Here is a 14,892-nt window from a genome sequence, read left to right as displayed (position 1 = left end):
AGGAAAACACTCAATATTTTTCTTAAAATTCTTTATTTAGCTTTCTTACAAAAAGAGTAAAAGGAGGCAAGATTTTTGAAAACAATTCCTTCTTGATCTTGGTACAGTGGGGCCTTGACTTCGAGTGTCTCGACTAACGAGTTTTTTGAGATACCAGCTGTCTCTTGGCCAATTTTTTTGCATTGAGTTGATAGAGTAATTTGAATTAACGAGCTCCATAACGAGCTCCTTAATGAGCTTGGTCTCGGAACGAATTAAACTCGTAAGTCAAGGCCCCACTGTACTTAGAACTGATATTGTTGGCTTGATTTTATTCTAAATTATGTCATCTTTGGAGTGAATCAGAACATTACTAGAATACTTAAGGATGAGAAGTAAACTGCCCACTGTGGAAAAGGACAGGTGCTTCTTGTTTGATTGCATTCACAGCACATGAGCTACTCCTTGCTGTGCTATAATTGTTTTTACTTGCAGAGAAAGAAAGTACCTTGTCTTTTTATGCTATTTTAGAAAATGCATTGTCGGTTGATTATATTTCGTTACTAGTGTGTGGTGAATGAGAGTTGGCAATATTCAAATTTATATCAAACAGTTTTACTTCAGAGACTTGCTGAAGAGTTGAAATGATCTCAATCTGTTTTTAATATAGTCAGCTATTCCACTGCTCTGCTTACCTGGGACCTCACTTATCTTGCAGCTCAGTGCGGTGGTGCGATGTCAGATTTCAGTGGTGTGATTCTCAGCCCGGGGTTTCCTGGAAATTACCCCAGCAGTTTAGATTGCACGTGGACAGTAAAGCTGCCTGTAGGTTTTGGTATGTATGTTAAAAACAGGTGAAAATGTTTTCAACATCATGAGAAGCATCCTTTAAATATATCAAATGTCTAACATAAAATATTCATAAATTGTAGTTTAATTTGGGTTACATACAGTTATGTAAATTGATGAGTGCAATTTGGATAATTGTTGATAAGCCAAATATATTTCAACTGGAATACTTGGATAATTGAAAGAATATGGGTATTTTTTTAATTTGATAGATGGATAGATAGGTAAGTAGATAACTTCATGGTATTTTCTATTTGATATGCATGGATATGCATGGATGTAGCCTGAGTTAGATGTGTGTGGCAATGAGAAATTCAAGCTAATTTTCTTGTATGATTGTTTTTGTAATTCTTCACTTTGTACCCAAGTAGTACATAGACAAATTATTTTCTAGTAATATATTCAATTAATTTAATATTCATTGTAAATAAATAAAACTTTACATTTGAAAAATAGTATAAATTTTTAAATGTTTAGTTTTAAATACCCCTGTGAATATACTTTTTAAATTAATAATACAATTGCCAGTATTTTGGATATATTGCATTTAATAAATTCTTTCTCACTCTTAAATCACAAATATATTCTCTTATAGGCTCTTCATATTCCATGAGTCTATAAATGCATAAAGAGAAGTGCTAGATTGAGGATCAGCTTTTTCATTAAATTTCAGAAGACTAGGATGAGTAGACACTTCCTTAAATAGAAACTTAGTGGATTTAGAGCAATTAAGAAATTCTATACTATCTCACTTATTGAGGACTGAATTTAAGTACCCAATTACCCAAAACATCTATAGCCTCAGAATACAAATTCATATTTAAATGTTTTACATGAATTTGCAGAAACTCATACTTTTAATAATTCTTTACTGAGTACATATTATTCTACAGGTACAATGCTAAGTACTGGGGATAAAATGCATAGTAGAATGGACTTTGTACCTGTCTCCAAATAAGTTACAGTCAGAATGAGGAGACATGTTCTCTTTATTATTATTATTATTACATTTACTGGGTTGGAACAAACACTTAAAACAGTGCCTAGATGGAAACATATCTAAGTGCATGAAAGCGAGTATGTGCATTTGTGTGTGTGCATTTAATTCGGTAAAAAAAAAAAAAAGTAATACTGCTTGCTTTTCTTCCTTAGGTGTACATCTCCAGTTTGTAAATTTTTCTACAGAAACTATACATGATTATTTGGAAGTAAGAAGTGGAACCTCAGAGACTAGCACTGTTATTGGCCGACTTAGTGGTCCTCAAATCCCATCATCCTTATTCAGCACAACTCATGAAACAAGCCTGTACTTTCACAGTGACTATTCACAAAACAAACAAGGGTTCCACATTGTATACCAAGGTGAGTTGGATAATAAAAAGTGAAAGCTTATTTAGCCCAAATCAGTAATTAGCAATCTAACTCTAAATAGTTTCTATATTTTGTTTTAGAAATAAAAAGAACCTAAGCCAAGCAAACTTCAATTAGAAAGATTTTTTTTAAGTGCAGTTTTCAGGCAACTATATAGGGGGAATGATGTCTTTCTGAGGCCTTAGAAAATCTTAATTCTGAAAAAAGGATTGAGTTAGTCTTAGTGCAGTGAAATTAAGCATGTCAAGGCAAGGTAGTTAAGCAAGGCAAGCTAGATAAAGTTTTATATTTACATCATGGAGTTAGTAATAGTATCTCTCAGATAAATTGCTTTGAACTTTATATGATAAAATGAATGCAAAATATATATGGTATATATCATTGAATTTTAGCTGTTATTATTATATTATTCCAACCCTGAAGTCTAAAATTTAAAATCAGATATTTAAAGTTAGGATATTTTACACAAATAATGTAATTCCAATGACTTGGATGTTTAATCCAAATACCTTAAAATTTTATTATATCTCTGCCCTAATTATTAAAGGATTTTGTAAGTATATAACACATTCTTATTGTGATTTCCAGTCAGTGATCTCTGTTTGTTCCTTGATGCATTTCAAGTGCCTAGGACAATAATAGCACAATAAATACTTTTAGAATAAAAGTATATACCCAAGAGGACATTTAAATATAGTTAAAATAGACATTGTAACATCCAACTACATGGGTCTAAATAATTAAAATTTGTGTTATATTTGCAGACATAATATAAGAGCACTACATCACACATTATCCTTTACATAAAATAGGAGTCATTTCTACCACCTCACAATACAGAATTAACTGTGCTCCCAAAGACTTTAATTATTTGAGAAACAATTGGGCAACAACTGATTTTCTTCTCTGTTGCTAAAAGACTCGGAACTATATCGTGGTCCTCTTCTAGCAAGTATACTGAGCCTTATGCCAGCACTTTGGTATTGAACTTAAACCTGGCTTCATGTTCTTATTCCTGCCCTCAATTTCTTCTCCCTCTCAAAATAAAGTTCTTATTTTAATGATATAAAACTGGAATTTGAACTTTATTAACTGCATTTTTAGTCAATATGCCCTCGAAAAATATTTATTTTTGTGATAAAAGCATAAAATAGAGAATCTATTACTCATTGATCTAATGTTAATATTATTGACATGAGCCACAATGTATTATAATCATGAGTACATATTATTTGTAAGTTACATTGAATTTTGAAACTATCTCTTCATTTACTGCATTGATATCATTCAGCTGATGCCAATTGTGTGAAATAGATTAATTTATACAGATTCACAGAACCAATGTTATTTTTAAATGATCTTGCAATTAGACTTGAAACACTTTCTGAATTTTGGAAAAGTGCATAGTGTACACTATTTATAGGCTCAAAATTTATTCAGCCGTCTTTATTAAGCACTTCCTGTGTGATGGGCAATGGACAAGGCTTTTAGCATACAATGATAAACAAAACAAATAGGAACTTTGATCTCAGGTAGAACATAGAACCAAAGGAATATGTACAAATGAACACATTGTTATACTGAAGTGCCAAAAATATCATGTTAACTAAAGTACAAAATTTATACCAAGAGGAAAATTTTTCCTAGTATTTTATATTATTACATAACTATTTTGGAGAAACTCAACAGTGGCTTATTCCTTTTAAAGAAAAAAATAAAGAAAATAAAATTCAAAAGACTCAGAATGAAGTTTACAAGTGTTTATTTTATTCTATGTATGTGCCATGTAACCAGGAAGCAATTGTACTCTCTGTAAAGGAATCAGAATATGTTGGATTAAAACTGTGGTGGTAATAGTAGTTCATATTTTCATTAAAACATAATTTAGATGGATTACATAAGTGGGTGAATAAAGTGAATGCATTTTTGTAAATTATACTAACATTTGAATGGAAAAGTATAGACATGAAAAGCAATTCATATATTCTCATTAATATCATTTGTCATAAACCTGAATTGCTATTTGTAACCAAATACAAGGAGCAGTGCATCTATTTTTCAAGTTGCAAATAGTACGCAACTGTGGTCTTTCAAAATTCAGAAAGGAGAAACATTTTCCTTTTTTCCCTTTGCAGCCTATCAGTTGCAAAGCTGTCCTGACCCACGCCCATTTCGCAATGGCTTTGTCATTGGCAGTGATTTCACTGTGGGTCAAACCGTTTCCTTTGAATGTTTCCCTGGATACACGCTGATTGGAAATTCAGCTCTCACTTGCCTTCATGGAGTGAGTCGCAATTGGAATCACCCACTTCCAAGGTGTGAAGGTAGGCGTCATCCACGTTTAATCAGTTTTGTTTGGGCACTGTTTTGTCTTCCTCTTCAAATAGCATGCGAAACACACAGTCTCTCTTTCAGTTGAATAATTATAGTTGGTACCCGGTTTAAACCCTGAAGGCTCCGAAATGAATAACTGATTTTATTATTATTGGCAGAAGCCCTAACCTCCTCCATTGCCAGGAAAGATAAAGTTAATGCTTTAGAGCTCCTCCTATATGTGTGTGTCTGTGTAGCTGTGTGTGCGTATGTTTAATAATCATTCTTATAAAAACCAATAACCCCAGATACTGCTACTGAATTTGGGTACATTTCCTCTTAAAAAACCTTTTAAATAAAAATCCCTGAACCTCTTTTAAGGCCATATATACATATGGTGTAAGACAAATAGGAGTTGAACAGTGTAAATATATATTGATAAAATATTTGGGGAAAGAACACAATGTAATTTATTAATTTAATAATAGTTAATAATAACTAGGTAGCATGCTTCATATAGAAAAATAAATACAAGCTAACAATATTTTGCTCATGGTTTGCAACTTTATATACCTAACTGGAGTAAAAACTTAATACAGACGGATTGTCTACTGCTTAAGTTTTAAATGTGCACCTTTTTCTTTATAATCAATTTATTGTTATTTAATATAACATTGCGTTTTGTGTCTTTTCTGTAGCTCTTTGTGGAGGGAATATAACTGCTATGAATGGCACCATTTATTCTCCTGGTTATCCAGATGAATACCCCAACTTTCAAGACTGTTTTTGGCTTGTACGAGTACCCCCTGGGAATGGAATCTACATCAATTTCACTGTCCTTCAAACAGAGCCAGTCTATGATTTCATTACTGTATGGTAAGCCAGGGCCATTATGACTTATTGATTCACCAAGGTAGAAATGAAAATATATCACAATCCTCTGTAAACAGAAATTGCCACCTGGTGTGACTGAGGGTGACAGTTTGTGGTTTGTAGAATGAGACAAAGAAGAGAAATAGATTTAGATTTTTCCCAGAAAGTAACTAAACACTTTGAACAAAAACTTTATGTATGGAAAAAAGATTTTAATTTATTATTAAACTGATATGCAAAAAACAAGGAATTAATATCAGGGTAAGTTTAAGGTAAGAAAGTTACATATTTCCAAAACTAGTGAAAATTTAAAAGCTTATGAACACATCATACTGATTTAATATAACTTTAATTTCTCTCATAATAATTTGTTATAAAATATATTTGTATTATCCTATTAATTGAAACATCTTTATTTAAAAATACATTATAAAGTAACTATCTGAATTATAACCTGACAATTGGTTAATAGAACCACTGTGTGAGTTCTATGATTCCTTCTAAATTTATTCAAGATTGATTTGAAGAAAATAAAAGCAGACCTCAAGAATTTAGGAAGCTTGGGTTATAGTCAGGAAACCAAAGATAGTGTCGTTGATTACAATTAATATGAGTGCATTTCAGTTAGGTAAAAATCTGGTCTATTTTTATACTTTAAATTTTTTTTAATGTTATCACTGATATAAACACAAAGTATACCAATATGATATGGCACTCGTTGGTTATTTCATCTGCTCTATCATCTCTTATCTAATGCTTTTATTAAACTTTGTGGAAAACTCACCTAAAAAACTAGTCTTAATCTTTCTCCCCCTCTGTTCTGTCTCTCTCGAATAGGGATGGGCCAGATCAAAACTCGCCTCAGATTGGGCAGTTCAGTGGCAACACTGCTTTGGAGTCAGTCTATAGCACTTCAAACCAGATCCTCATCAAATTCCACAGTGATTTCACAACCAGTGGCTTTTTTGTGCTCAGTTATCATGGTTCGTATTATCTAAGAATTTCTGTTTCATTTGCTACTGTTTAAAATTGTCCTGGAAAATTGACTGAAAAATATATTTAACCAATGATTGAAAAGGTATTAAATTGTGACACTTAAAATTGCTTCAAATACATTTACTTGCAAAGAATAACCTCTTATAAGCATTAGGGACATTAAAATCTAAACTAATGGAGACAGGATATAAATCACTCAGTAATTACCCAGTAGAAAATAATATTTTTTTTCCACATGGAAACCAATAAAAGAGAACCAGCTGTTTATGTTTTATTGCATGTAACTTTGAGACTTTTCAATACAAAATGTTTATTCAACCTGCTGTGAGTCTTTCTAAAACTAGCATCCAATATCTTTTTGCTTGGAATCATATTACTCAATCATTTATACTTTGTTTCAAAACTATAGCTAGTCTAGAATATTACAGTTTTCAGTGACTCTTCCAGATGATTAAGTTCATAGCTTTTATGTCTGTAGAATAATTTATGAAGAATTGCAACCTTAATTCTTTGTTTACTTCTGGGTCTTCTCCTCATGAGGGTAACTTCTTCAGAAAAACATTCAGATGGTCTCACAGCTTTTCAATATTTTTATTTTATCTCAAGTTGATTTTATTTCATTATAAACAAGAAAATTTTAATTTATTTCTAATGATGACATACCTTTATCTGCTATGACCACACCTCCATGAAACACATTCTGCCTCATGTAACTTTGTTGGACCAATTCCATGAGTATTTCATAGAACCAATAACCTACTGAATTAAACTCGCAAGTTATATAAAAATTTGCAACATGAACATGTGCTTTGTCATATACAATTTAATGTTTTTATCTCTCTTAACACAATGTAAAGCTTTGATACTCACATCTTATATTCCATGAAAAATATGGTTATTCTCACATTTAAAACACATCAGGTTGAGATACCCAGAGCATCGGCCAGAAAATATTTGATTTGCTTTATCTCAGCATTTATCAGCCAGGAGCTAGTACCCACTTTGTCCTTCCCTAGTGCCCACAGCTGCATGAACACTCCAGCACAGCCAACTAGGAAGGGGCGTTCAGTCAGGTAACTTTTGTTTGGGCTTTTTACAAAATAACTCACTTGCCTTGTTTACTGACTTGGATATTGGTGCCGGCATTCCGTAGATATAGTCTAAGACTATAACAACAGTTTTATTACTTTCATGACTAATCATAACTTGGGAACCAATAAATTAAGTAATAAAGTTGAAAACTGAATTAGTTGCTTAACTGCATTTGTACATTTTATCTTTCATGGATCCTTGCATAAATTTTTATTATTTTGTGCCCTGCCAGAACAAATGACAAAGAAGGGACTAATTCATTGATGGACTATAAAGATCCATAGCTGACCATGTAGGGAATGTACAATTCTTGTAGGATAGATGTCAAAAGGGAAATATTGTCAGAGAAAAAATGCCTGTGTATGTGCATTCATATAGAAAAAATTAGGATTGTAGAATGTGTATGTATACACACAAAGTGTGAATGTGGATTTACATGGACACTAATGTGGAGATACACATATATATATATATATATATATATATATATACTAGAGGCCCAGCGCACGATTAAATCATGCGTGTGTAAGGTCCCCTAGGCCGAGCCTGCCATCAGGGCCATGTCTACTGCCCTGTGACACCTTGCACGCTCCGTGGATGCTGCTAGCGCCCCATAGCACTCCCGGCTCATGCCCTTCCCCCGTGTGCTGCCTCCCCCTGCCTCAGGCCATGTGGCCCCCTCCCCAACCTCCACAGCAGGAGCACCTTCGCTTGTCACCTGGGGAACTGCGCCTTGCTCCCCGTCCCCGCCCAGCGCCCATCCCCTGCGCCCTCTTCACCGCAAGGCCTGCCTGCCAGCCCCATGTGAGCCCCACCTCATCGCACAAGCCATGAGTCCCGGCCTGCAAGAGATGCTCCATGCCCCTCCTGGTGACCCATGGTTTGGTCGTGCTGCCATCCGCGGGCTCTGCCTCCACCATGCCAGCACTCCAGCCCCACGCAAGCCCCACCAGCCCTGTGTGAGCACCGTTTTGCCGTGCGAACCGTGAGTCCCAGCCCGTGAGAGATGCTCCATGCACCTCCTGGTGACCGGTTGTTTAATGGAGTCATGACCACAGGCCTTTTATGATATAGACTAGAGGCCTGGTGCATGAAATTTGTGCATGGGGTTGGGGAGTGGGGGTTGTCCCCTAAGCCCAGCCTGCACCCTCTCCAATCTGGGATGCCTTGGGGGATGTCCAACTGCCAGTTTAAACAGGCAGCCGGACATCCCTCTCACAATCCTGGACCACTGGCTCCTAATTGCTCACCTGCCTGCCTGCCTGATCACCCCTAACTGCCCCCCTGCCGGCCTGGTTGCCCTTCACTGCCTCTGCATGCCGGCCTGGTCGCCCCCAACTACCTCCCTCTGCCAGCCTGGTTACCCCTAACTGCCCCTACCTGCCTGCCTGGTTTCCCACAACTGCCCCCTACTGGCCTAGTCACCCCTCACTGTCCCACCTGCCAGCCTAATTGCCCCCAACTGCGCCCCTGCCAGCCTGGTTGTCCCCAACTACCCCCCCCCATCAGCCTGGTTACCCACAACTGCCCCCCTACTGGCCTAGTCACCCCTCACTGCCCCCCCTGCCAGCCTAATTGCCCCCAACTGCGCCCCTGCCAGCCTGGTTGTCCCCAACTACCCCCCCCCATCAGCCTGGTTACCCACAACTGCCCCCCTACTGGCCTAGTCACCCCTCACTGCCCCCCCTGCCAGCCTAATTGCCCCCAACTGCGCCCCTGCCAGCCTGGTTGTCCCCAACTACCCCCCCCCATCAGCCTGGTTACCCACAACTGCCCCCCTACTGGCCTAGTCACCCCTCACTGCTCCCCCTGCTAGCCTAATTGCCCCTAACTGCGCCCCTGCTAGCCTGGTTGCCCCTCACGGCCCCCCACCAGCCTGGTAGCCCCACCCAGCCTGCTTGTTCAGTCGTTTGGTCATCCCTTGGGCTGGCCCTGGGCAGCTTGGGGGGCTGAGGGGACTGGGTGTCTCCATCTTGTGGCTGTGGGTGCCGCCATCGTTGAGGGCATGGCAGTTAATTAGCATATTTAATCCTTATTGGCTGTTGGTACTGCCATCTTTGAAGGCGGGGCAGTCAATTAGCATAGCCCCTCCTTATTGGTTGTGGGAATCACCATCTTTAAGGGGGGGAGTCAATTAGCATAGCCCCTCCTTATTGGCTGTGGGCGTCACCATCTTTGTGATAGCATGAGGGTCAATTAGCATATCCCTTCTTTATTAGATAGGATATATAAAATCCTAAGTGACTGGTCGACCAGTCACTATGATGCGCACTAACCACCAGGGGGCAGATGCTCAATGCAGAAACTCCCCCTTGGTGGTCAGTGTGCTCCAACAGAGGACCTGTCCCGGTGGCCCACCAGCCCAGGTGGCAACCCCTCACTCCCTCAGTAGTCCTGCAGGTCCAATCTTTGGAGACCGGGCCAGGCACTGACGGACTGTAACCGCTAGCATGATCCCAACAGCTCCACTGGCCTCCTGGAAGTTGGCCTCAGGCACTATGGCCGCTTCCCCTCCCTAGAAGCTCCACAAGGAAGAAATGATATAGAAGCAGCTGACAGGTGGCTCCCGACAACCGGTGTGAACATAAGTGAGACAGATCTGGATCCCGGGCTGGCAAGGGTGTCCCACCACCCACCCAGAGGGCCAATCACAACCCAGCTCCCCCCCATCCCTCTCAGGAATGTCCGCCTGCTGGCTTAGCTGGAAGGTGGACATCCCCTGAGGGGTCCTGGACTGAAAGAGGGTGCAGATCGGGCTGAGGGGACACCCCTCCCCCCCAGTGCATGAATGTTGTGCACCAGGCCTCTAGTTTAAGCTATAAAACATCATTGTAGGATTGCTGAGATTAACGAGATACTGGATATGTAGAAATTACTTTAATTACTGACATAAGTTAGATTGAACAATATGAAATTTTTGGTCAAAAATGCTCAATATTGCATAGTTCAACCCAAATAATTGCTGTCATTATTACTATTTATTATAACATTATATTGCAGAGATTATATAAGAATTGGAGACAATGGAGAATATACAGTTATTATAGTGCCTGACAGAGTAGATGTTCAGTAAGTTTTCCTTTCCTTACCATACCTTATCTCACATTTTACATTTTCTGAGAGAACATTTATTTTATGCTTTAAATTTCATAGTCAGGCAAAATTACCAGAGCCTAGAGAATCCTAACATTTGAATCAACATCTCTGGAAATTTTATCCAAACCTTAAAATGACCTTGAAATTTGAGCTAGGTAGGGCTCATTTTAAAATTGACAGATGCCTTATATTCCAACAGCTCACTTAGGATAGTTTTCCTAAGCACTGCTTTCATCCAGATTCACCTTTTCAAGAATGCATGATGCCTACATTAAATCAAATTTATAGCTACCCTATAATCTGGTTCATTGAACCTTACTCCCCAGTGTCTATCTATTCTGGCTTCAGGCAGATATGTTCTCTTACTTCCTCCTGAACTTCAATTCCTAAATGGTTTCTTACTCATCTTTAGTTCTTTAAGTCTCTACATCTTAAATCCCTCCATTTCTTGATAATTCACACTCATAGGTGTCACTACCATCTTCTCTATGATGCACTTATTCTTTTTGCCAAGTCTAAGAGAACTTAATGACAGTATAGTGTATTGTTTTACAAGCCTGGGAGTTTGATAATAGTGAATGCATTTTTGAAGACACATCATATTTCTGCTTTGTATCCCTTTTATATTTTCACTAGAGGCCCAGTGCATGAAATTCATGCCGGGGGGGAGGGGGTCCCTCAGCCGAGCCTGCACCCTCTCAGTCTGGGACCCCTCGGGGGATGTCAATGCCTGCCTGGGGATTGGGCCTAAGCTGGCAGGCAGGCATCCCTCTCGCAGTCTGGGGCTCTTGCAGTCCGGGACCGCTCGTTCCTTTCTGCCTACCTGCAGTGGAGGTGGGAGAGGCTACCGCCACCACTGCTGTGCTCACCAGCCATGAGCCCAGCTTCTGGCTGAGTGGCACTCCCCCTGTGGGAGCTCACTGACCACCAGGGGGCAGCTCCTGTGTTGAGAGTCTGCTCCCTGATGGTCAGTGCGCATCATAGTGACAAGTCATTCTGCCAGTCATTCCACCATTCAGCCAATTTGCATATTAGGATTTTATTATATAGTATTATTGACTGATTGGGACTGACTGTGTTTTAGTTTTACAGTGGGAAGTGTGTTCACACTTTTTCAAAAAAGTTGTTTATTTACTTCTTTAGCTATACTAGTGACAACTTTTGAAAAGATTACTTTACAATATGTAGACATGCACCTATTTCCTCTCACAGAAACAAAAAAATGTGTGTTTTCAAATTAGTATTAATACAACTAATATAATTTAATACATCTAAAATCTAATATTCCTGTTCTGGGCCCATAATCGGTACCTATAGCTTAGTGTCAAAGTGAACTCTTGTAATGATAAAAAAAAATTGTTCAAGTCATTTTATATTTGTAAAAACAAATAAACCAGTAGATAATTTATTATTTAACACTTATTTTAAAATGGTTGAGTATAGCTAAGCTTAGAATGGTTTACTCCCACATTCAAGTTTCTTTACATTCTCTTAGTGATGTAATAGTTCCTTCTGTTATGCCCTGACCTGTTAAGTCATGAGTGGTTTTCTTATGACTTGTGTATTTATTTTATAAATCTGATCTATACTTTCATATATTTTCTTAAGGTCACATTAATCATTTAAATTTTACTTATTACGGTATTTTAAATACGTTTGAAAAGAGAAAAAAAAAGTGGTTTTCTTTTCCCTCTCTCTAACCTGACTTCTTTTATGAGATCCGGTTAGCCATCTGTCTTTTATAAAATATCACGTTCATAAAGCCTTTCCTGATCAAAAATAACATTCATAAAAAGCTTCGCAAAATGCAATTTATGTGCAATGAAAAAATAGGACAGGGGTAAGTGTTGAGGCACTTTATCTCATCTATCATATTTCTTCTTCATCTGCGGAAATGTTTTTGTCTCTCTCAGTATTGCTGAATTTTCTTGATATCTGCTATAGAGTCAACATGGGGTTGGCTTAGAATAAATAATAACAACTTCCCTAATCAGTGACTCTTTGAAAGTAAACTACACAAAACCTTTTTAGCTACATGTTTTGCAGACACTGACTTTGTATGATGGTCACTGTAACTGCCATAGTTGCCATTTACAGAAAACGTAATACGCCCAGTGCTATGCTAGGTACTTTCCATGTATTATTGCTAATTTTTGTAATAACTCTGCAAGGTAAGCCTTATGAATCCTATTTTAATAATGAAAGAACTGAATAAAAATTTTGTAGCCTACATAAAACCAGAGAACTAATAAGTAGAAGGGCTGCCTGGAATTCAAATAGGTCCGTCTGACTCCAAAGAATGACCTCTTTTTAAATAATGCAAACAGCTGCAGCAATAAAATAAGTGCTAGGCAATAAGTACCTAAACCGGTACTATCTCATGCATAGATTATACTTAATGGTATGTAAATCTATGTTTTCTTTAAAAATGTAGCAAAAATTACTTTCATTTTTAGCAAGATGATAGGTCATCTTATGTTCTAGAAAATACCCTTTCTAATTACAACTTGAAGCTTCACACTTCTTAGTGCGTCTCCCCCAGGACCTACAAGCTAACTGCAAGATGTTGGGAGGTTTATCGCAACTTAGTATGTTTTCTTCATAGTTCCCCAAATGCTCCACGGTCGCTGTGTGAAGAGAAGGAGGTTGTGAGTTCGATTCCAGGTCAGGGCAATGCCCGGGTTGTGGGCTTGATCTTCAGCAGGGCACCTGAAGGAGGCAGCTGATCTATGATGCTTCTCTCTCATTGATGTTTCTATCTCTCTCTCCCTCTCTTTTCCTCTGTCTAAAATAAATAACATACCATTTATGATTTAATAACTGAATGAGGGCATCATATTCCACATGTTGGTATCTTTTTTCTAATATACATGTTTTTATTTATTTTAGACAGAGGAAAAGAGAAGGAGAGATAGAAACATCAATGCCCTGGGAATAATATTCAATAAATACCAACTGATGATGAATTGACTTAAAACAATATCTCACCCTGTATAATGTATATACTTTGGTTACTTTGGAAGAAAACAAACAGATCTAGGATGAATATCCAGGGCATTGTGCTAGCAGTTTTGTTATATCTCATACAGGACTCTAACATAGGTTGTTGAACTCAAGGATTTTATACTACAGTATAATGTACATCAATGAAAAATACATAAGTAATCTCTGCATTTGAAAAATATAGCCAATTTAAATAAGAATAGAAACAAAACCACTTGTTTGATATGTTCTGGGAAGTCCCATGGGCACTAGCTCTGGGAATGATATCAGGTTGTGAGTAAGGTCAATAATTGAGATTATATGTATTCAGGACACAGCTGCCATTCCAGCAGCCATGTGAGCCTTATATAAGCAGGGAATGTGTTTTCCCTTTGAAATAGGTGTCAGGCACTCTTCTAAGCACATTACAATCTATCAGCTCAGTCTTAGTTTTGTGTTTATTTTGCAGACTAGAAAACTGAAGCACAGAGTTAGCAGTTTGCCTCAGAGGCCATGGAGCCCGCAGAACCGAGATGGGGGCACACGCAGCCTGCTTCCAGAGCAAATAGCAGCGTAGGCTGTTGTGTGCACAAGAGTAATGAATAACCAGCACCAATTGGCGGACATATATTCCCCAGGGATGCTCACTGCTTCGATAGAAACATGTCCAGAAAGAGATGTGGAGCTATAATGTTTCATTCCCCACTATGGCCTTCATCTAAAACAGCGGTTCTCAACCTGTGGGTCACGACCCCTTTGGGGGTCGAACGACCCTTTCACAGGGGTCGCCTAAGACCATCGGAAAGCACATATATAATTACATATTGTTTTTGTGATTAATCACGATGCTTTCATTGTGTTCAATTTGTAACCATGAAAATACATCCTGCATATTAGATATTTACATGACGATTCTTAACAGTTGCAAAATTACAGTTATGAAATAGCAACAAAAATAATTTTATGGTTGGGGGTCACTATAACATGAGGAACTGTATTAAAGGGTCACGGCTGAGGTTGACCCTCAGGAAGGTTGAGAACCACTGATCTAATACATCCCACCACTAACCATTGCCTTTTATACCCTTATCCTGCCAACAAAGATAACATACCTAAATTTTGCTTGGGATTATTGCAGTAATTACCAAAGCAAAATGTCTTTCATGAATATACAGGGAAACTTGGGAACAGCAGAAAGTATTATTATTTTAGCAAATGTTCTTATTTCTCTCTAAACACCAACTATCTAGAAGGAATGGCATTCCAATTTGATATAACAAGGACTTAATCTTATAATGTGCTTACTATGTGCCAGGCACTACTCCATGTGCTTTGCATATA

The 14,892-nt window shown here is 38.0% G+C and overlaps 1 protein-coding gene across 1 annotated transcript in view; it reads left to right on the top strand.

Moving 5' to 3' along the window:
- LOC102765647 (CUB and sushi domain-containing protein 3) overlaps positions 1-14,892 on the top strand; it is a gene marked incomplete at its 5' end in the record, with an annotated part of 698,415 nt that overhangs the window by 596,742 nt on the left and 86,781 nt on the right. The window contains 5 exons of the mRNA XM_006755250.2: positions 698-814; positions 1,981-2,190; positions 4,335-4,523; positions 5,211-5,388; positions 6,223-6,368. Of these exons, the coding sequence (XP_006755313.1) occupies positions 698-814; positions 1,981-2,190; positions 4,335-4,523; positions 5,211-5,388; positions 6,223-6,368 (840 nt within the window). The remainder of the gene's footprint in view (positions 1-697; positions 815-1,980; positions 2,191-4,334; positions 4,524-5,210; positions 5,389-6,222; positions 6,369-14,892) is intronic.

Source organism: Myotis davidii, unplaced genomic scaffold (genome assembly GCF_000327345.1).
Source record: "Myotis davidii unplaced genomic scaffold, ASM32734v1 scaffold713, whole genome shotgun sequence".
Lineage (NCBI taxonomy): Eukaryota > Metazoa > Chordata > Mammalia > Chiroptera > Vespertilionidae > Myotis > Myotis davidii.
Note: the sequence above shows the minus strand (reverse complement) of the source record. Positions and strands in the feature narration are given on the sequence as shown.